Below are 22716 nucleotides of genomic sequence, written 5' to 3' on the forward strand. Positions count from 1 at the left end.
GTTTGGAGACTCCAAACTTGAAATGGAGCTGTGGTGGTGTCTAGTCACCTGTGAGAAATGGGGTTCTTCTGCCCCTTAGCAGCCCAGGGGCAAGGTGTTAGCAACCCCCCCTTTCAAGCAGCACTAGGGCCATGAACATGGGATAATTGTACATGGCTACCTGGACACACCGGGGGCCCAGGAAGGTGACAGAGGGCTTGGATGGAGCATCGAGGGTCTAATCCACACCCTCTGCCCCACTTCCCGATGCCTGCTGTTGCTCCTGTGCTGCCTGTCCTCTCCTGCATGAATCCTTGCTCTTGGCCCATTGTCTGGCAGGAATGCAAACGCTAACATTTGCCCACTGTGTTTTGGGGTCTCCTAGCTTCGTGCCTCCAGCATCTTCTAGGTGTCCAGGCTTATATTATCCTTTTCTGCCTGGGAAAGCAGAGGTCTCGTCCTGCCTCATCTGAGCCTGCTGGAGCTTCTTGAAAGGATCGTGGGGTTTCAGCAGGACTCTGTGAAGCCCAGAGGCATCCAGCCTGGCACTGGGAGGAATTCAGTCTTCTCATGTTTCTTTTTGCTGTGCTGGAAGTCGGTTGGGAGGCTGGTGATGCCAGATCGGCCATGCAGGAACTACTTTTTGGGGAGACCTGATGTTCAGGCTTGTCCAGGGCCATGAGTAGGTATGTCCAGGCTGCAGATCCCAAAGGCAGACAACAGTGTGGCTTTTGTGATGTTGCTTGTTCAATTCGTCATCCCTGATTCTTAATTTTGGAGTAGCTGGTTCAGATGATGATGTTTCCATCATCACCAAAATGAGCAGATCTAGGTTTTTTGGCCAACTTGATATTATCATTCCTTTTTGAGAGGTGGGAAAGGAATAACTGGTTTTCACATCTGTTTCTTCTACAGCTCAGGGAGGAAGGGGCTGGGTTTGCCTGGAAATGTCAGCGACCCTGCGTTTGGGCAGGGAATCACTGCCATGCCGCAGCTGCCCTCCCCATATTGCTGTGGGAGCTGGACATGCGTGAGGACCATGAGCGCTTAACCGCCACAGCAGATGGGACTCAAGGCACGTCAGAGCAAATATTTAAAGATCCAGTTTTATAAAGCCACTTTTTGGCCTATAAACCACCCGGGGATGTTGTTGGAGGGGAGCTCGGAGTCTCACTTTTATCCCATTACCACCCTATGGGTTTCCCAGGATCAGACAGACTCCAAGGCTCAGTGATATGTGGCCAGATCCTAGTGGGTGTCTTCCCGCTGCCTTAAATTCATTTCGCAAAAGGCTGAACTGAGGAACATGTCTCCAGGGGGTGGCAAGGCTGGGACCTTGTGTCCCTTTCGCTCCAGAATACGTCAGGCACAAGTGTCAGGTTCCCAGAAATGATCCTTGACTCGTTTACACAGCATGGAGTAGTCTCCAGTTTGCTCTTCCCCTTGCTGCTTTGTCTTTCAGCCTGGGTCCTGTGGAGCCAAGAACTGACGTGGCTGCTAACACGGGCAGCTCTGCTCCTGAATGAGCAAAAGAAAAATAAATAGCATCTCAAATTGCAGCTTGTGTGCAATGGGCCAGATTTCGTCTCTCTTTCCAGCTCTGCAACTCGGGGTAGTTACTTCTGACTTGTATCTGCAGTGAAAGTAAGTTGGTAATTGGGCCCAGGGACATTTTGGGATAGACCCAATTTAATCTCTCAGTGCTTCCATTTCTGCCTTGTATTAAACCCTGCTCAAACTCTCCTAGGAGAGTTGCTAACATAAGTCACTGGTGTCTCTGCAGTGCTTTGAGATCCTCAGATGCGAGTGGTTACAGAAGCTTTTAATAGAACTTAACTCCTCTGGAACAGAAGTCCAAAGCAAGGGGAAATTCACAACTGATAAGAAAAGCCATGTTGGTGCACTGGGTTAAACCCAGCATCATGCCCTCTAATTATGTAGCGGTGGCCTAGGCTGCCAGAGTAACCGGTGAAGATGGGATGGTTGTGCTCAGCTGGAGGGAACCAGGGCTTGATTTAGTGCCTGTTGAGATCAAGGGGCCTTTGATTTCAATGGGTATTGAATCAGGCACTGCAATATCAAATAGGCTAATCAGATAATAACTTCAGATCGTCTGACATAGATTCGTGTCCCTGAGTTGGGGCAGGCAGAGTAAATTGGGCAGCCAGCTGGGTGAGGCTGTGTGAGCCGACGTGCTGATGACTTGTCCCTAATGAAACGGGATGTCCAGTAACAGACTGGTGGCAAAGATGGTCTGGTAGCTGGGATGGGGTATGGGTCAGGCACTGTCCCTCCAGACCAGGAGATTCAGCATGGACCTGTGCCCCTCTGCCACCTTGTTTCTGGGTGGGGGCTAATGCAGGGGCTGGTGTGCAGGAGGAGCTAAAGAGGGAGAGGAATTTGGGGTGATCTTGCATTGTTAAGCACATGCTTTCAGGCTTCTACAGGCTTTCTGTAAGAAAGGACTTTTTTTTCTTTGCAGCCCTTGGTGTATCGAGCTGGCACCTGGAATTGTTTCTGCTGTCTTCTAAATGGGGAGATTGGGCACAGCAAGAGGCGTTGCTATAAAGGGAAGGATGTGCTGATGCTCCTCAGGGATGTTAAATCTCCAGGATGCCTGTTTGAGGGGTTGTTGTCTTGAGCTTTCTGATCCTGAATCTGGCTATGCTGGTAGGAAACCTGTTCTGTAGCATGGGGCATGATCCCTTTCCCAGGATCCCCAGGGAATTTTACCCTGCTTTTGCAGGAACATGAGATGCCCTTGATCTCTCCTGCTCTGTGCTGTGGCTCATTAGCACTGGGCTTCTTGGTCTTTTTTCATTTGGCAGCACCTGGAAAAGCATGTGGTGGTGAGCGGGGCTGGGGGAAGTATTCTGGGGTGGGGTACGTATAATATCACCCAGCTCTCTGCTGCGACGTGTACCTAGTGCCGTGGCTGCTCTGCTGGGAGAGCAGTGGCTGTTGCAATGTGGCCAGCTCTGAAACAGCTCCTCTAGCAAACACCTGAAGCCCAGGGTCTCACCTCATGTCTTGTGAGGATCTTGTAGGTCTTGTAGATGAAAGACCTTGGATGTGCTACTTTGCAGGGGTTGGAGCCTGCAAAGCCCAATTCCTCTGGCTTTGTCTAGCAGTTGGGTTTTAAACCACAAGCTCAAATTCTGAAGCTTGTTCTGTTTTGTTTCCCTGTGGTTAGGGAAAAATCGTAGTGTCTTGCTCCGCGTGCATTGTATGATGTCTGCGCAGAGTTTGCATCCCAGCTCATTCCACAATCGCTCTCTGTGCCTGCAGGAATGTTATCTCTAAGGTCTCCACCTGCCCCGATAAACTTGGCTGGAAGTGGGTCAGTAGGTTTAAAAGTTCTGGGGAGAAACGGTGTGATCGTATCGGCATCATACCATAAAAGAAGCAGGCTGAAGTCAAATTCAAGGCAACAATAAAAACTTGGAGAGGAACAGAGAGAAGAGGCAGCGGATCAGCAGATGTAGAAATCCCTCTGGGTCCTATCAAGTGTTTTGCCAGTGTTAAACGCTGAGTAAAATATAGTCTCTGAGAGATCAGATCACTGGGTATTCCCTCTGGATGGGGAGACCCTGGGTTGAATATTTCTTCGGTGAATCATCTTCTGGAGCTGTCAGAGCAGAGATCTGGCATGGGGTTCTCTCAGTGTCTGACTGGCTGCTGGAGGTGACATTGCTTCCAGGCTATTTGGGCAAAAGCACTTGAAGACACACAAATAGCATCATCCAGCGCTCTGCTACTAAAGCTGTTTCCTGGAAGCTTGGGTTCAGCAACAGCAAACAAAACCCTTCTGGGATGGCCTGAGCATCCAGAGCTGGAGTTTACAGGGGAAGGGGCAACCAGAGGGGTTTTGGCAGGAGAGGGCTCTGCTGCCGCTGTCTCAGCAGGGCTTGGGGAGACCAGCCCTGAGAAGTCGCTTCACAAAACTGCCTCATGAATTTGCAAGACCCATTGAAGGGCTCTTCCAGGTCTTCAGCAGCACATGACTGTTTTGCTCGATCCTTCTCTGTGAGCTGAGAGGTCGGTCACTGGCAGCCAAAAACATAAGAGGTTTTTGGGAAAAAAAAAAACCAAGGGAAAGAGCCAATTGTTAAATGACCTTCATGAAAGATGCTGAAGAGCCTGTGTGGCACAGGGAGGTGTCAGACCTATATGAGAGAAATCCTAGGAGGAAAGCCTGTGAAGAAGACGGTCTAGTTAGATTTTTTTTTTTTTTTTTTTTTCCCTTGGCTTTTTCCTTTAATCCACCACAGAGACTCTTCCAAAGTGGGGAATGGATGTGAAAAAACTATCTTTTGTTGCAAGAAGAGCATGGTGGGAGGGAGAGGACTGTGCAGCCTTCGTGATGCTGTGATGATGGGTTGTCTTTTCCCCTGAGTCTGGTCCAGGGACATGCTGTGAGGAAGAGGTACCTGCTGCCCCTCTCCCGTGTTTTAGGAAGCCGTGTGTCAGCTGTGCCTGCTCTTGGGGACTGCTTGGCTGCATTCATTTGGGATCAAGGAGTCAGAGATAGTCCATGTGGACAGCATGAGAGTCGCAGATGCTTCATTTGCAAAACTGTAGAATTACTGGGAGGGGGAGAGGGTTTAAATTGTATCCCCCTCCAATAAATCAGCACAGTCTGGGCCTCTCTGCCACCATTGGTGCTTGTGTACATGTGTTTGAGAGAAAATCCAAACCATCCTTTGCTTTGCTGATCCCTCCTCAGGTCTGCCCAGCTTTGCACCAGGACAACGGTGACTTAAACACCAATAATGTTGTCTCAAGCGGTAAAGTAAAGCAAAGCTTGCCTGCACCGGGCTGCTCTGCGACTTCACTGCTTCAAGTACAAACAGCAAGCTGTTCCTGCGCGTGGGCTACCGTCGCTGCCAGGAAAGCTATTCTCATTCAGGAGAGTGAAATGAGCTGCGCAAAAAGAAGGCACGTCTCATATCAATAGGCATCGCCTGCCAGTTCAACCAGTACGTGGTGGTACTGCAGCACGGGGCTGGCTCGGTAGATTTGATACAGGGATGTGTTTGATGCGGGTGACCCTTTGGACTGTGCTGGTATTGACAGAGAATCACCCTGGCTGCTGTGGCTAAGTTGGTATGACCAGTCCTGGGTGGGAAGCTGTAGCGATTACTTGCAACAGGAACCGAGTGAGACACTGCGATGTGACACAGTACAGGACACAGTCCCTCGTGTGTCACGTTGGTGTTAAAACTGATGTCCCACTGCTGCTCCCAAGGCATTTTCACCCCTTCTGGCCCAGAAAGAGCAATGGCATAGAGATGCCTTGGGCTGCTATTTGGGCTTCTTTAGTGTCTTTAACATTTTTCCTTGGGTGGTGTTTGAAGCTTGCTGAGGATGCTGACCTCACGCTGCACAAGGAAGGGATTTTTTTCAGCCCTTCACTTGCATCTTTCAGGAGGAAACTCCTGGGAGTTTGAAAAGAAATGTTGACACCGACCTTCCTTTCAGAAAATTTCAGCTCTTGGTGGAGATGTCTGCGTGTCGAGCAGAGCCCTTGAAGCCGCCAGCTGGGCAGAGGGTGCCGGAGCCTCTCCGGGCTGTAGCTCGAGGGCTCTGATTTTCGGCAGCGCCGGGCTGGCGGGGCGCCGAGCCGTGGGAAGGCTCCGTGGGTGCTGGTATCTCCTGCAGATCTGGGATCCGCTGAAGTGTGTCCGCCCCGATGCCAGGCTGTGCTTGGGTCCGCTCCTGGCTGCTCAGAGGGTTTGTGTGAATGCCTGCCCTGCCATTCCTTGGCCCATTTTGGAGACAGGAGTTACCTGTGGGATTGCTTTCAACCCCAGTTTGGCATGGGGGAGCAGGACAAGAGAAGCCGGCCAGGGAAGCAAGGAGATTTTAAGTCATGTCTCTGGGGTGGGAGAGGACAGCTCGACTCCGATGTGTCTCATTTTGCCATATTCTACCCTCCTCCTCCAAAAAAGCCCCCAACAGCTGTGCAAGCAAGTGGGAGCTGTGTCCCTGCGACAGCCCTGGGGAGGGAGGAGACCCTGACCGGGCTCTGCCTCGCTGGGACGCAGCCCCCTCCTCTCCTTCCCCTTTGGGGGGCTGCGGGATGCCTCGAGCAGGGAGCTGGCGTCTCTCCCTGCCATGGCGGAGGCCCCCGGCCTGCTGCAGGCCCCGTACCCTGCCGGATGTCAGGGAGCCAGACGGGCCGCCCTGGCCGTCGCAGCTGAGCTCCCAGCCCCAAACAATGGGGCCATTGAGGGGCTGGAGCCGGGGGTGAGGCTCGGCTGGCCTGGCTGCGGGCTGCGGACGGGGAGGACAGCTGAGCCCGCTTGTTCCACCCCAGCCGAGTTACAGCCCAAAATAGGTGCCTGGTGGCCATTCAGAGGCTGGACCTCTTTGTCTGGAGGCCACAGCTTGTTTGTGCGTGAGGATTTTGTGGAGTATTTATGGCTTGGAGCAGGGGGAAGGAAGGAGGGAGCCTGGCCGTTGTGTGAACTTATTCTTATTTGTTTTTTGGTGTTAAAAAGGCAGGACTGCTGGTATTTTTATCTCCGCCCCACACCTTCCCGTAGGTGTTTATGCTTTCTTGCAAACTGGGCACCTCCGTCCTGGTGCAAGACCCAGAGGCTCATCCCACCAGCCACAGTGATGGCTGGGTGGTGGGGACGAGGGGCAGAGAGGAGGAAAGCCCCATGGTGGGATCACAGTGCTCCCAAAAGCCCTTGACCGTGGCAGGTGAGAGGGATGGAGAGGCACCATCAACAGCTGGTGAAGCCACTAAGCTGTCCCCGTTGTAAGTGTTTGCCTATCTTCATGTGCCATCCTGGTCAGTAGTCCCAGGCTATTCTGTGGCTACTGGGGCCACCTCCTGCCCCATGGGGTGCATGTGGGCGTCTGCAGATAACGCTTCCCGGTCCTGCCTCACCAGACCCCCTCCGATCTGCTTTCCTGGCACTGAAATGGATGCTGTCTGGCTCTTGTAGACGCTGAGCATCTGCTGTGCCCAGTGACTCCGAAAATCGCGCCTCTTCCATAGCCGTGCATGGATTTAAGGGCTCGATGTGAGGCGTCTGTAGAGGTGGTCGTGGTTTGAGCCTGCTCTGAGACGTGCTGCTCAAAGCGGGGGGTTATGTCTGCGTTGGGAGGGGTGTAAAATTAATGCAATGTTTGGATCAGCTCATTAACTAACTGTGCCGGTCCAAATCTTGCCCTTGGAGGCATGTGTGTTGCTGCCAGTGCCATCAACATAAAGACTCTCCCCAGCACAGCCAGGGATAGGATTTGGCCTGTTTATATTCATGGTGCAAAAAGAACCGAAGGATTAATGACTGATTACTTCTCGGGCCAGCGGGAGCCCTGGGTACCCATCTAGTCTGCAGATAAAATGCAGGGCAAACCAAGACAAAGCTTTGCAACAGAATCCTCCCAATTACCTCACCGATCTCCCTGCGCGCTGTAAAATGCACCGTCAGCTCTGCAACCAGCTAGCCAGCTCTCAGCCTGGAGACGGAACACCTCCCGACGCTGCTCCAAGCCGCTCTGTGAGGTTTTGGGGAGAAAAGCCTCCATCTTCCCCCGCCGCCGCCTCACCCCTCTCCCCAACCTGGGTATCATTTGGGGGTGGTTCATCGGAGCCTTGGCTGGTCCCTACCTGCCTGTGCATGTGTCTGAGCATCCCATCGGCCCCCCCAGTGGAGCCTGCGCGTTGGATGCAGTTTCTATGGTTACTGCAGCTCCTGGGCCCGGGAAGAGCAGTTGGATGCTGGAGCTGGCAGGACCGACGTCTCCCACTGGATCAGCCAGAAACTTGACAGGGAGTCGGCGTGTGCGGGAGCGACAGAGCGCAGGACAAAGAGAGGAGGAGAGCAGGAGAGAGGGAACCCAGGAGAAAAATCCGGCGTGTGCTGGGTACCGGGGTTGCCCCCAACAGGTTATCCTCTGAACAGGCTTCAAACAGGAAAAAAACGGGTGGAAAAAAAAAAAAAAAAAGGATGATGAGAAAATTGCAGTTCTGGTGCTCACATGAAGGTGACATTTGTTGTAGCATCTCTAACTGTCGATTCAGGGATCTAAACACATGGAAGTTTTAACTGCTGCCAGATCCTGACTGTTCTACCCACGTTTGTTTTCTCCCAGCCCTTCTTTCCTCTTATTTAATTCTTATAGGGTTTTTTATTCTGATAGTTCCCTCCCTACGCACAAATGTTTCCTCCCTATATCTATATATTCCCCTCCCGTTGGTTAGGCTAAAAGTTTAAAGCACGTTTACCCCTCACCACATGCAGTGTTGGTGCCACTTGGGACTTTTTTGGCAGAGTTTTTCCCTGTCACAGCCTTGCTGCTGCGGCCGTGCTGACACCCTGCCGAAGGACGCGAGTACCCCGCTTTTTCCCTGGGTGCGAACCCAGTTGGGTGTTTGCATCTGCAGTCAGGGACCCTCCTGCTCCATCCTCTCACCTGCCTTGCCCCAAATCCATATGGTGCCTACAGAATTGGATTCAACCGCGTAGGCTGGACTTGCAAAGCCCTTTCTGGCTCGGCTACTTCACCTCCTCTAAACTGCTGGCAGACAGGGCAGCGCCTCCGAAACGCGTGTGCTGTAATAGGCATCTTGATCCCTGCTGTTATGGGCAGGGTGTGGGGACAGGAATGAAAATAATTAGGCTAAAGGCTTTGGGTGATGAAGGGCCCTCGTCCTGACCTGCTTGGGAGGTAACTGGGAGCACAGGTCTCCCTGTGCTTCCCAGGTGAGGAAGGCTGCTCACCCAGGGAGCTCTCAGTGAGCCCTGAGCCAGTCAGACTGGCTCTCCCGTCTCTCTGGGGCAGCTCCGAGCGCTGTGGCTCTGGCAGACAAGGGGTTGCAATGGGTTACGGCTGTCCCTGACTCAGAGAGGCAGGCAAGCAGGGGAAGGATTTGTGGGGTTCTGGCTGTTTCCAGGACTGCCATGCTGCGAAAAAGTCCCTGCAAAGCCAGGAAACTGTGCCCTGCCTTGTGCACCAGCATGTCTGTGGCCCTGAGCCTCCAGGGCAGAAAAAGGATGGAGCACAAGCATGAGCCGAGCGGCTCCCCTGGGCTTGCACCAGGGTTTCTTGCTGCCTGTCCCCGCCTATGTTGCATGGGGACAGTGGCTCCCAGAACCACATGGGTGGCAAGTCTCTTCCATGTGCAGGGCCAACCTAGCTCCTTGACCTCCCTGGGGAGGGGAGAGGCGGTGGTGCCTGGGGAGACATCGCATGACTTCTCCAGAGCGGTGGCCTAGTTTTGAGCGTGTCTCTGCCCTGCCCTGCCCATCTGACCCTTTCCCCTTGCCTGCCCCACGCTTTACTGTTGCCGCTCTCATTCCTGCCCTACGCTGGGGCTCCTCACTGGGCTGAGACCTGATGTACCCAGGCAGAATATCCCTGACTGGTTGGCTGGGCAGATTCCCGGGTCTTGGACAAGGTTGGGGATGCTTCTTCAGTGGTGTGATTGCAGTTTGAAAGGCAAGATGCTCTCCCCAAGAGCATCTGTCATGGCATCTGGATGAGGACCAAAAGCCCATGATCCTGAGCCTTTTGGTCTGGAGCCTGTGCAAACCCCAGGCTGGATAGAGCGGGGCTCACCTCCATCTTGGTGGTTCCAATGTCCCAGCAGGGAATCTAGAGGCGATGTCTGTGACAGCGCTGGGAAATGTGTAAGAACCCCATGTCAAAACTCATCAGCTTCCATACTAAAAACCTTCAGCCACCTTCTGGGGCAAAATGGTCTTTTTTTTTTTTTTTTCATTCACCAGGATTTTCTTCAGGTTATAGAAAGGCTGATGGAAGCAAAGGCAGAGGTGAGCTTCCACCTGATTGAGCCTGGTCTCTTTTTTCCCAAGGGTGAGGAAGTTGTTGATGCTGGGATGGGTTAATGGCAAAGGCTGTCGAGCAGAGAGACTGATGGAGGTAGTGTGGTCCTGTGGAGCAGAGTAAGGCTGAGGAAGCCGGAGCTGTGTCTGGGGCTATAGAACAGCCATGTTTCTGTAGGGACAACGCCATGGAAGTGCCTGAGGGGAGGTCACAGCATCTGCAGCAGTGCTGGATGCTTTGCTGGTACAGGACCTACCAATGCTTGTCACCTGTGTCCTTTGGGTGGGATCAGTCTTTGCAGGGAGGTGGTGAAGCAGAGCAAGAGGCAGCGCTTTACCTCAGACCCTGCAGTGCAGACTCTCCAGCCAGCCTTTGCTGGGCTAGCAATGGACACTGCGAGCCTGGCAGCCAGCGTGTTCCCCCCCAGGAATTGCCAGGCCACTGCCATCACCGGAGATGTCAGCGGGAGGCAGAGGACAGGGTGTCTGCAGGCCCCCAGCTCTCTGAATCACCTGCTCAGCCCTTTGGTTGCCAGGACTTGCAGCTGCCTAAGCTGTGTTTACCCTTCCTCGATCCCTTTTCTCCCTTTTTCTCCAGGCAGATTAAAACCAGACAAGAAAGGGCAGATGCGGCTCCCCCTCGACAAGTTGCTGCAGGTGAGACGGGAGCCGCTTGGCACGCACACCTGAGCCACCTGGCCCGCCTGCCGCGTTAACCATTTTGTGCAGGCGGGCAGGAGCAGCACTGGCAGTTTGCCAGGGGATGCGTGGGAGCAGGGGCCGGGGGATGCTCCGGGGAGAGGGAACGGCCCCAAAGAGGAGACTCTTCCTGAGGCTGCAGGCATCCAGTTGGGCCACTCCCAGTCTGGATGGGTGGCTCATGGTGGCCTTTGGAAATGGAGCATCAGGCCCATAGTTTTCATATTTCCCCGCCTCCTGCCTTACGCCTTGCAGAAGGCAACCCCTGGAGAACTGGGTCCATCTCGGATCGGGGATAGCAGGCAGACATGCCTGCACCAGGCAGCGAGCAAAGTGTTTTGCATCACTGGGCTGCGCAAGATGTGCCAGGTCTGCGCCTGGTGCAGTGTGTCAAATGGCTTGTGTCTCCTCAGCTGAACTGGACCCAGACTGGTCCCTGTAAGAGGTGTGTCCTGGCTTAACATTGAAACTGGCCTCCCCGGAGGGCATCAAGTTCCCCAAAAGGGATCGTGAAATGCCATCCACATGCTTTCCTTGGGCTTCAGTGCACCTGCGTGGGCAGAAGCAGGAGCAACCTCTCGGAGCTGGTTGCAGGTCTTCTGCCTGCAGGAAAGCTGCCTGGAAAGTAGCCTGGGTTTCTGAAAGAACAAAACTTTTACTGAAGATAAGACTTTCCCCTCCAATCTATTTTCTTTGCCATAAAGGAGCCACGGTGGCTTCTGTTGAAGGAAACGAAACCCAGTTTTAGTTCCATGTACTGAGGAATGTTTGAAATACCATGGAAAACATCTCTGAATTGGTTTTGAGCTCAGACAAAGGGCAAAAGCTCTTGATTGATTTATATTTCAAACCTCTTTCACCCCACTCGTCTACCTGGAGCTCCAAACCCCCCAAGTACCTAGCTCCAAGGAAGGGAATATTTTGCATGTGGGCTAATTTGGGTTAAATTCAAGGCTATTTTTATTTGCTTCAGGCAAATGTCATTGGGCTCCTTTTGGTGTCACTTTGCTGTTCCCAAGTATGTTCCTGGAGAAGCAGTAGGAAGCTGAACAAGTACATACATCTCTGAAGCACTCGGGTATTTCCAAGTGATGCAACTTCAGATTCCTTCCCCACCTCCTCCCCTTCCCCTTTGCTTCAAAACCCTTTTTTGGCCTCAAAGATCAGTTTGGGATTTTTTTTTTGTGTTGTTTTGTGACCGTTTTAGACTTCTTGAGGCAGAGCCTTGCCTGGCGGGAGGAGGTGGGCAGCGGCAGAGCAAGGGCGGCGGTGCAGGCAGGGTGGCTGGGAAGGGAGACGTTGACCCTTTGGGGAGACCTTGTTCCAGCCTGTAGGTACGTCTGTGACTCTGGGTCCGACTGTAATCCTCCCACGGTCAGGACCCATCAACAGGCGAGAAATAATATCAGATATTTGCATGCTAGCTAAAACCCATGGATCAGGCTGGGGAACATGCTGTTTCATGTGTGAGACCTGTTGCCTTTCCCCAAAGAGACCTCCCAATCTGTGTGTTAAAGCAACAGTTTTAAGTCATGCCCTGCTCAAATGCCCCATGAAACTTGGCCATTGCTTGCTGGAAGATCCTGGCTTTCTTCCTGCCCATCACTTCAAATTTCGTGTGTCAGTGTGACGCTGCAACGTGGCTTCTGTCTGGCCGGCGTGTGTGGATGCTCTGGTGTAAGGTTTTGCTTGCTGAGGCTTTCACAGAGGCTGTTCTCCCCAAAACCTGCACCATGACTGAATGTGCGCCAATAAACCAGCCTGGGGAGGGACTGTGCGGGTTTCGCTCATCTTCCAGCCCTGCAACCAGCTGGCACGGATGTCAGACACGACTTGTCCCGGTAGACGAAGTCATGCTCGACATCACTGTAATTAATCCGATTCCTCGAGGTCGTCATTCAAACACAACCTAATTGTCTTGGGGAGGCAACACCCTCTGGATCCTGTGGTGTCTCCTCGCAGGTGTAGGTACTGTGTGAAACCTGGGAAGCAGCTGAGCTCGGAGGGGGTTCCCAACCCTGTGCTCTCCCCCCAGTGCTGGGGACTCCAAGCGAGTGGTTGGGGGCTGCGGCAGAGCAGTGGTTTCAGGTGGGGACCTGCCGTTCTGCTGCCCTCCTTCCTATGCAGCTCAGTCTCCCCAGGAAGGCAAAATGGAGTAAAAACTTGTTTGCTGCTGGGAAAAGAGGCGAGTGGGAAGACTGTGTCCTGTGGGTTTACTCTAGCAGGACATGAGACTGGAATAGTGAGCTTAGAGAGGGGAGGGAGAGATGTTTTCGTGTCCACAAAAATCTTAAAAGGAAAAAAAAGAAAAATCCTGCCCTCCTACTGCACAGGGCAGATCCTTCTGAAATAACATGTCAGAAATTTCTAGCAGGGCTCAGGCTTTCTGAGACCTCTTCTGGAATAATGGTGTCTCTGATGTCTTCTGTTGATGGAGTCTCTAGTCCTCGGGTAGGCTGAGGGAACCCAAGTTTCTCACTCTTGATGTCCTACGTGGGACTGTTATGGCTTGCTTGCCCTGAAGGCTCCATCCTCTGCCGGGCAGACCTCGGTGGTCATTTCCTGGGGTCCCGCCGTTCCCCTCGAAAGCCCTTGTTTTTGTCGTGCTGAAACAAGGCAGCGGGGGTCACGCTGTCCCCACTGGCTCTGCCCCTTGCGAAGAGGCATGCATGGTCGAAGAGACGGGGAACTCCGGCGTCTTGGTTCTCTATTTCCTCTGCTTGGACACAGCTGGGGTTTTATTTCCTGAGCGGCTGCAGCACATTGCACGGGCACTTTGAGCCCTCGGACTGATTTTGTACACGAGCGTGGGTATAGGGCCCTGATCTCCCCGTTCCTCCTGCTGCCACGCTCCCAAAGCCCTTGAGGGAAGGAGTTGGGGCTCCCTGTTTGCAGGGAACAAGAGTCCCGGCGCCGAGGCCGGGATGTGAAACAAGCCAAGCGTTTTGTTTTCTAGCTCCGTACATGGCAGCGTGGCTAAACGCAGAGGCAGATTTCAAGGCACGGTCGTTTAACTACACTGGGAACGTCTGATTCCTGGCATGCTTATTTCACAGATTTTAGTTGCACATTTCCTGGGCAACAGTTTTGCAAATGTAATTCTGCAGGTAGGCTTTGGGGGGCCGAGGGCGGGGGGTGCAGCTGGGACGGCGCTGGCAGAACACATGCTAGCGAAGGCACACGAAAGACGCTTCTCCCTGCGCCTTGTGGGTTTGGTGTTGTTTTGTTTTCCCTCTTCAAATGAAGAGTCAGAAAACATCTGAGACCAATACCGGGAGAGAGTGGGAGGTAAGGGAGACTTTAAAGTCCTGGTCAAGTTAGTGGGAGCCTTTTCCTTGATGGATTATACGTTTGCTTTTGTAGCTTGGCTCTGCTTTGGAGGGAGCATGTTTGGCTCCCACTGTCGTCAGCAGAAGCAAAGCTGGACCAAAGCGGCCCTGGGTGCAAGACAGACTCAGGATTCAGTTTTATCTCGTAATGGGCCCGTTGCCTGTTAGTGGGTCAAATTTTGGAGCTCTGACTCAGCTTGAACTTTCAGTGGCTTTTGCACCTGGAGATTTAAATATCTGTCTGCAGGGGAGGTGAACACCAAACGGCATCGCTAGCTGCAACTCCTTAAGATGTTACCTCCCCCTTTACCCCCTCCAGCTGTTTATTATTTCCCTCGCGCTGCTGCCTACCACCTCCACGGTGAGTCAGAAGAATGGGACATGAATGCTCCCACCTCAGCCGCTTCAGTACAAAGTCTGGCAGCAGCTTCCTTCCAGCTGCTGGGGAAAGGGAGTTTAGGCAAAGCTGCCAGTTTTTTGCCCAGGAGCCATGGAGCCCGAGAGCTGTTCCACCGATGCCGCGCCGGCAGCGGGAGCCTCCGGCACAAGGGAGCAGATGAACAAGCTGCCGGGGGTGGCAGCGGTGATGATAACATCTGGACCCACCCGAGGAGAGCGCATCTCCCGATGCTGTAAGTGCAGGGTTGGGACCTTTCGCTGCTGCGCTGCCTCTGCTCCCACTGAGTTCAGCAAGAGTTCAGGGCTCTCAGCTTCTCTCAGGAGTGGGGTCGTGCAAGCCGTCGGTGTTGGGTTTGATAGGAGCTGCGCCCCAGGGAGCGCACTGGGACTGCTGCCTGCCGGGCTGGGCGAGTCCCTTTGGGATGGCTCCTGCCAAGTTTGCAGATACAGCCTATTCCATTGCAAGAGGGAGTCAGTCCACTGGAACCAGCTGTTGAGCTGCAGAGCTCTTCTTGGGATGAGGGGGTGGCTACAAAGCCACAAATGGCCTTTAAAAAAAGAGGAGCTGTAAAAACCAGGGAGTCCTAGGGGAGCTGGAGCCTCCCCCCCTGCCCCTTTGCTGGCTGGTGGGGGCTGCGAGTGAAGCACCCCCATTGCTTCACGCAGGGCTCCGTGGTGGAGAAAACATCGTCGCCTTGCCACAGCCAGGGAGGCATTGCTGCTCTGCCAGCTCCTTCTTCCCTCCCTTTCATCTCTCTTTCCTCCTCCCGTGGCCCCCTGCGTCTGTCGTTCTCACCCCCCCACCCCCCAGCCCCAATCCAGCTTGAAAATCTCAAGGCAAATCCTGCTAAATAGGGAGATTTTGCCCAGCTGCTTCCCTGCCCTCCCCAGTCTCTCGCTCCCTTTGCCGTTTCTGGCCTGCTGGGTTTTGCATTTCAGTTGTTATAAATAAAGCTCCAGGCACTGATTTGGGTATACAATGACACCTTGTGTTATTAGACAGCACAGGACAGACTTTGCGAGGGGAGCCTGCTCGCCCGCCCTCCCTCTCCGCCGCCGCTGCCTGCGGTCTGCGGGCAGCCTCACGCGCGGCTGCGGGGCGGCTGGCAGCAGGTGCTTCTGCCTCCCTGCCGGCTCCTGAAAATCACAGCCCCCAGGAAAAAAAAAAAAAGGAAAAAACTAACAAAAAAACCCCCAACACAGAGGATCCCAGCCCCTGCTTGGACTCGGTTGCATTTAAAAATAGGTGGTGAGGGGAAGTTTTGCACTTCAAGAAGGGAAACGTGGTGGAGGGTGATGGGGAAAGTCTGGGTTCCTCTGGTTTTGTACCCCAAAAAAAGTGGCTGGGAAGTGTTTGCAGGGGTGAAGCCAGGGTTGTCACCCCTCACCTCAGCCCTGCTGGGGGGTGACCTGAGCTTGCCCCAAATTGCCCATCACCATGGTGCTGGGCAGGATTTCACCCTGCAGCCACGCTGCCCGTCCATTGTGCCCTGGGCAGAGATGGGGTCTGAGCATCCTTTCTGCCCTGGCTCATCTCATCGCCACACTGCACCCTCAGCCCCCGGGAAGGGCTTTGTCCAGCAAAGGCCACCTCATGCCAGCTGCCCTCTTGTCTCTTCATCCCCTGGGGACTAGCGCTGGTTGGAGCGGGGGAAACTGAGGCAGACTTTGAGCCCCATGTGCCCTTTTTTGGCTTCTCCCTTGGCATTTTCTCCCTCACTTCAGTAGCAGCAGCGTGTGGGAGGGCAGCATCCACTGAGAAAGCGGGGGGAGGCAGGAAATAAATAGGGTGATGGCTTGCCATCGTGATGGCTTGCGAGGAGGTAAGGGGGCTTGGGATGAGGGTGCTCTGTTTTCTGGGATGAATCCTTATTTATTTTTCCCCACCTCAGCTTTAAATTGGAAAGGCAAATGGTGTGAATTTATGCTCAGGGCATCCAGCACTGATGTCCCTCAGCTTCAAAACGCAGTCGCCTAAGCTGGTCCTACCCAGCTCCATCGCTGCTCCCCTGGGGACCCCTTTGCACCGGGACCGGAGGGAGCTGTAAAGCTGAGATCTGGGGACAGGACCCTGGAGCAGCTCCTCTGAGCCATCTCCTGTGTTTCACCGCTCGTCTTCTCTCTGCAGGGAACTGCAGAGCTGGTCTCCAGGTGCCTGGGTTGTGGTGTCTTTGAGGCAGCGATTTAAAGGCAGACAAATAGAAGTCCAGCCTGCAGAATTAGGAAGCTGGCCCCTCATCAGGGCTGACTTGACTTACTCAGGTTGTTTTAATTCTTTTAAAGACTTTTGGACGTGGGTTTTTTTGGTCACTTTGCTACGTGCTTCTGATTATTACAATTTTGCATCACTTGAACCATGTCTGAGAAGTCAATGAAAATATTGAAGATGGAAAATTTCGTCTTGGAAACTGCTTTTGTGGGTTTTTGGTTTAATTGGGCTTTTCTTGTCACCTCTGGATTTGGGCTGTGAGGAAGGGGCACCCCAAATCTTCTTTCTAGCCGGACGAGTGGTCCTTCGCGCTTGCTGGCTGTTGTCATGGCTGTTAAGGCAGGCTGGGATTGTTGCTTGCAAATTGCCGGTACAAATTCCTCCTGAGCAAAAACGTGTGATGGCGTTGGTGCCAGGGTAACTGCTGGTCTTCCATCTCCCCTTCTGCCCCACCTCTTGTAAAAGAAAAAACATGTAGTACATGGGGGGTTGTTTTTGTCGTCTTGTGTTCCCTTGGTTTGTGGAGATGCAGACTTAAGGAGAAAGTACTAAATACCCTCTTTTCGTGGTTTGTGATGCTCATGTTACTTTATAAGGTAAATAACCCAAACTATCCAATAAAATTCTGACGCTGTGCATTAATAAAGTAATGGAGATATTTAACGTATGCAGTAAAGCTGCTATTCCAGAGCCCTAGGCCTGCTTTAGTAGCTATAACAGGAGTGAATAAGATCTTTTCCTGCTTTTATTTATACACATATAATATCAAATATTACTGAGTTTTTGCTTGTTAATGTTAGCCAAAGGGGTTAAGAGAAATAAAAAGGGATTTTGCAAACATATCAGGGGAGAAAGAGCAAAAGTAGGCCCATTAATAAATGAGGGAGCTGAATTCAGCAATGATATTGAAGTGACTAAGTTACTGATCTGCTTTTAAAATCAGTCTCCGGTAAAATCAGTGGAGACAATTAGGAGACCTTGTCAGATACAATCATGGGCTCCCAAATAGAAAAGCAGCCCATGAGGGAATAGAGAGGCCAAGAGGAACAGGGGAATGAAGCCAGCGGCTCTTGAAGTTGGAGGAAAGGCTTCTGTTGAGTCCATGTATCTGATGTCGGGATGTTGTGCTGGCTGGTCAGAGACAGCCGTGGTGCGGGAGCTTGCATCTCTCCTGGGACATAGGAGAAATGTGGGATGGGGTGGGAAAGCCTGGGGCAAGGGGGATGGAGGGAGAAAAATAGGTTGAGCTGAGCAATTTCCATCTGTTCAGGTGGTAGGATTCTCTAGCGAAGGAATAGGGGTGGCACTGGGAGAGAGGTGGTGTTTAATGGCTCCCAGCAAGGCACCTGAAGTTAAACATTTGCTCCGGTGGTGTCTGAGGTGGTGCTGTAGGAGGTGGCAGGGCCGTGGGAGGGAGCGTGGCATGGTATGCAGGACGGCTTGTCGTGGGTCTGAGCAGCCCAAGGGAACTCAATGGACACAACACTCCATGACCAGTTCCACCCAGTGCCTCCAGACGTCTCGCTGGAGATACCTGCAGCCATGGGTCGAAACGCTGCGGTGAGATGCTGTAAAGGAAAGATGTAGGTGAGCAGGTGTAGACTGGGTGATGGGGAGCACCCAGCATCCCTCCAAGGGTCTGACTGCAGGCCCAGCTTCATTTAGCAGGTCACATCCTCTGTCGTGGGATTTTGCTCAGTATGGTCCATGTCGCTGTTGACAGCCCTCTTCCAGATCACGGTGAACGTGTTCATTAGATGCAGAAAGGCAGAGAAACCAAAAATACCAAGGAGGAAAGAAACACAGAGAAAGCCTGGGAAGATCAGCTGTAAGAGGGCAGAAGTAACCATGCGACCTGGAAAATGGCAAGTGCACGTAACTGCAGCAGAGATCCAGAGGGAAAGAGCTTCTTGCAGAACAGCTGAAAAGCTGAAAGACTTGGAATATATGTCACTAAAGGACTGGAGAATGCAATGTCAGAAGCACTGGTTGGAATTGTATTGGTGAGGACTGAATCCAGCTATGGTCACAGAAAGGCTAAAACCTTCTGTTGTGCATATCTTCTGTAAGTGTAAGATCTGCCTTTTGATATTTTTTGGGCAACAGATGCTGAGGCCACGTGTCAGACAGCCCTGGAGACACTACCCTGGTTCTTTCTCTCTGGCTCGTGCTCACAGCACTGTTTTCCAGTGCCCAAGCCTGGGTGCTGCAATGACATTCGAGTGTAAACCCGCTGGGAAGGGATTTGGAGAAAAGCACCGCAATGACATGGAGCCTGAGGGATAAATGTGGGAGGAGAGGTTAAAAGAGTTAAGGTCCTGGATTCTGCTGGTGGCTTTGCAGGGGTGTCCAGGATGCGAGAGAACAACTGCAGCCCTGGGTGCAGTCCTTGGTTAAATGATGTGTGTCAGAGACTGTCATCGTTCTCTATAAGAGGGTGTAAACGCAAGGAAAGAGGCTTGGGGGTACCCAGTCTTTAATATTTCAAGCTGAGGTGGGAATGATATGATGGAATCACACAAAGGAGAATGAAGACTGAATAGTGTTTTTAAAAAAGAAAAAACCACAACCAAACGAGCCAGCAGCAAGGAAGCGACTCTCAAACGAAAGGCTGGCAGTGCCAGGTTTGAATTGTTTAAAACACAATTATGTGAAGCTCTCAGATTTACAGACGCTTTGCAGGAACCTGGTGAAGGGGTAGGTTTGCACCAGCCTTTTCTCATTGCTTGCCCTGAATTCCTTTGGCTAAACTTGTTGGCATCGGAGGAATTGGTTCTCACGGAGCTCAGCCAGGGCTTGCGTCTGTGCAGAAGGTGGAAAAGCTCCTCTGGATTTCCCCGACTCCTCCTCGATGGGAGGCAGGTTGGTTGGTTGGTTCATTTATTTATTTTGGTGCAGAAGGATGGGGTTTGGGGATCTGAGCTTGATTCATACCTTGTGGGCTGTTAAGTAAATAGCAAAATCTCTGTTTTTCAGCTCTGTAACGGGGATGATAACCTTCCCCTCCGTGCTCTCTGCTCTGTCATCCCCCGGTCTCATCCAGTGTCCTCTCCTGGGAGCTAGCATGGCTCCTGCTCCCCTGGTTGTGTGTTAGATTGACCTTCAGGTTAGGAGCTGTGGGAGGGGAAAGCTGGGACAATGGAACTCAGGTCCCTGCAAAATCCTTGCTCCTACTAACTGCCCAAAACCACCTGTTGAAAGTATTTACAGGCTGCTGGATAAGCTGCTTCTGAGTGTTGTGTGCTTTTATTTGTTACAAAATTTCAAGGAGGTCAATCGCTGGTGAGCTTTGAAGAGATACCCCTGGAAATGTAAAACCATGGAGGGATAATTTCTTGATTATTTTTCTAAATGCCGTTGTGACTAAGAAGACCCTTAGAAGCATAGCAAGGCAAGCGGTCTGTTCTCTGCATGTATGAGACATAATTATGATTCCCGTGTGGCCAGGGCCGGGTCCAAGGTGGCCAGTGCTGGAGTGAGCGTTAGAGAAGTGTTTGTGGTGTCTGCGAGATGCACCAGCCCCAGCTCTGCTGGCTTTTACTGGAGTCTCATAGAGATTGCAACTGCTACATTCAACTCTTCCTCAGCTTTATCCCATCCCTGCTCCTCTCCTTTCTCTTCAGCTATTTATTTAACACATTTTATTATGTGGCTTCCCTGCATGCAGGTTTCCTTTCTCTGCTCTGTGCAAACACTTTTCACTCGCTTAAAGTCCCCGAGCTGCACCCTGTTGCCCACAGTCGCCGTTGCCCATGGTGAGTTTGGCCACCATGCTGTAGTTCCGACCGCCAGCCCGTTCCTTGAGTGTCACTTCTGAGGCTCAGTGCCTTTTTTCCCCCCCATCACGTGACTAAAGTTTGTGTGAATCTGTTCTGGTTTAAATCTAAAATATGCATTTGAGAGAGAGGAGGGGAGAGAGGCATGCAGACCTCACCCCTCAAAGCCCAACCCATCCCCACTCTCAGGCTCCTTCCAAAAGGAAAGGCAGACAAGAAGAACATGATCCCTGTTTCTTCCAAGTCTCAGGATTTACAACCAGCCTTTTGGGCTGCTCTTTGGAGGTGGGCTGCCCCATGGGGCTAAACTTCTGGAGGATACAAATTTCTAGCGGTTTGCACACCTTGCCTCCTCCCCAAAGCCACCACAGCAGCTCATGGAGGAGAACAGCATGTTGGTCTCAGTGGCACCACACACACTTAGTCTGGTGTGTGCCCATTTTAGGGGTTGGAAGTGTCAACCGAGCTTTGTCTTTGCCTGGCTGACCTGCCTCCACTGCCTGCCCTCCCGGCTTTGTCTCCTCTTTCTGGGTTGCGCTGCATGGCTAACCGGGAAAGCCACCCACCTCTGCAAGATGACAAACACTGGACTTTCAAAGCCACTATCACATGGCTGAACTTTGCCAGATTTGGCCCCTTTTCTCTTGTCTGGGACCTGGCTGGTTGTGCATGACCTGGAGATGTCCCCAGGAGAAAGTATCCAGCTCCCCTACAAAGGGATATGTAGCTCTTTATGTCTCATTTGAGTTTCCCATTTAAAAACCTCTCTCTTCCAGAGGAGACAAATTCCCCAGGTGGCCCCAAAGGAGCCACCGTGGTGGGGACCTGTGCAGGAGTCCCACCAGGAGCCCAGCGCCTGCCCAGCTGGCCACCCCACGCTGCTCCCTGCTCCAGCCCGGCTGAGACGGGAGCTGGCTGGTGAGCCGGGGAAAAAAGAGGCTGCAGCAAAAGATGGAACAAACAGAATTTTTTTTTGCATCTAGAGGGGGAAGCACAGAGCTAAAAATAAAACGGGAAGATCAGTATCTGTCAGGCTGACGGCGGATTGGCTCTTTGGAAATGCATGTAATTACCAGGCTGTAGGTAGACATTTGCATGGAGCGAATAGCAAGCTACTGAGACAAGGTTACGCTTTAACCTTTAAGTCCCGAATCTGCTGGAAAACTAAGACAGAACTGCAGGAAATTAACTTAAATTAATAGAGTTGCGGTGACTGTGCCACATGTTACTTTGGTGTGTGTCACTTCACAGCACAGAGTGTCTTGCTGCCCCTGTGCCCCGGCTCCTGGAGGAGGGAGATGCTTTGGAAGCGAGTTTGGCATGCGTGGATCTCCTCCCTCATTTGGGGACTCAACTTGACGGGAGAGGAGCGGTGGCTTTTTGTGGTCCATGAGCTTCCCTCCTTATCAGTCTCTGAGTTGGCAGTCTCCAAAGGGTTTGAAGGAATTTGAGCAAAGGGACCTGTCCTAGCAGAAGCTGCGGTATTGGGTAGTGGGTGCAGGTGAAATCCAGCTGTTCTGCTCCATGGCTCCTGGCTGGGAGGGCCAGGGAGGGGACGTGGTCAGGGGAACGGATGGATGGATGTAGAAGTCTGCAGGCACTATTCAGTGCTGAAATCCTACACATTAGAGCAAGGATGGTCCCTTTGTGCGTGTTCGTGCGTGTGCAGCATCTAACACTGTGGTTGCAGAACTGGTCCAGTCAAAAACATACAGAGGAACCAAAAATGTGCCTGTATGCTCCCACTCTGAGCTCCCATCGATGTTCCTGATGCTTTTGGCTTCCATGCTACCTGCTTACCCCAAGGAGAGCTTACTCTTGCTGCTGCCCATCATCCCTGGGTCAGGCAGCACCGTAGGGCAGGGGCAGTCAGGGGATGTGTGGTGGTGGGAGGAGAGGGACTCCTCACCAGGAGGAGAGATGGAGATGTCATGGGCGTGTTTCTCATTCCCAGCTGGCCCAACCACTAGAGCCGCCGCTGCTGTGGGATGCAGGTATGAGCAGCTGAGTCAAGCTGAGGATGGAGGGGAAGCAGGTTGGAAAACATGAGGCTGTGAAGCCAGCAGTGACACCCTGCCTTCTATTGTCTGCATGCTGCCTCGATCTATGGGTGTGGTTTGGAGAATCCCAATTTTTCTGGACTCTTTGCTAGCTGTGGTGATCAGGAAATGCTTGTTTCCAAAAATGCTCCAGCTTGGGCACAATTTTGTCCACTGTATCGATGCCGTTGCTTGGCTCAAGCTGACTGTGCTTCTGTGCCTTGTAGCAGAAGCTGAAAGTAGAAACAGTGTGGTGGGACCAGCTGGTGCAGAGCATGACCGCTCACCTCCCCAAAGGGCTAGGCCACCGGCAGCTCAAGCTGCTCCATTGGCTCCCCATCAGCTTCTGAATCCAATTTAAGGCTCTGGCCCTAATCTTCAAAGCAACTAATGGAGGAAGTGCCAATGGCATCAAAGGCTGAATTTTGTTCTGTGAGAACTGCTCCTCTGAGACAGTCCAGAGCTTGAAGGCTGGGATGA

The 22716-nt window shown here is 52.5% G+C and overlaps 1 protein-coding gene across 7 annotated transcripts in view; it reads left to right on the forward strand.

Annotated features, from left to right (window-relative positions):
• LOC141751445 (uncharacterized) overlaps positions 1-22716 on the forward strand; it is a 111758-nt gene that overhangs the window by 21328 nt on the left and 67714 nt on the right. For 6 of the 7 annotated variants that reach the window (XM_074608208.1, XM_074608201.1, XM_074608202.1 and 3 more), the window contains exon 1: positions 14274-14445. The exons of the other annotated variant lie outside the window; for it this stretch is intronic. In XM_074608208.1, coding sequence (XP_074464309.1) covers positions 14304-14445 — 142 coding nt within the window. In that variant the 5' untranslated portion in view covers positions 14274-14303. Of the gene's footprint in view, positions 1-14273; positions 14446-22716 lie in introns of those variants that run through there. 7 annotated transcript variants of the gene reach the window in all.

This window comes from Larus michahellis, chromosome 15 (genome assembly GCF_964199755.1).
Source record: "Larus michahellis chromosome 15, bLarMic1.1, whole genome shotgun sequence".
Classification (NCBI taxonomy): Eukaryota; Metazoa; Chordata; class Aves; order Charadriiformes; family Laridae; genus Larus; species Larus michahellis.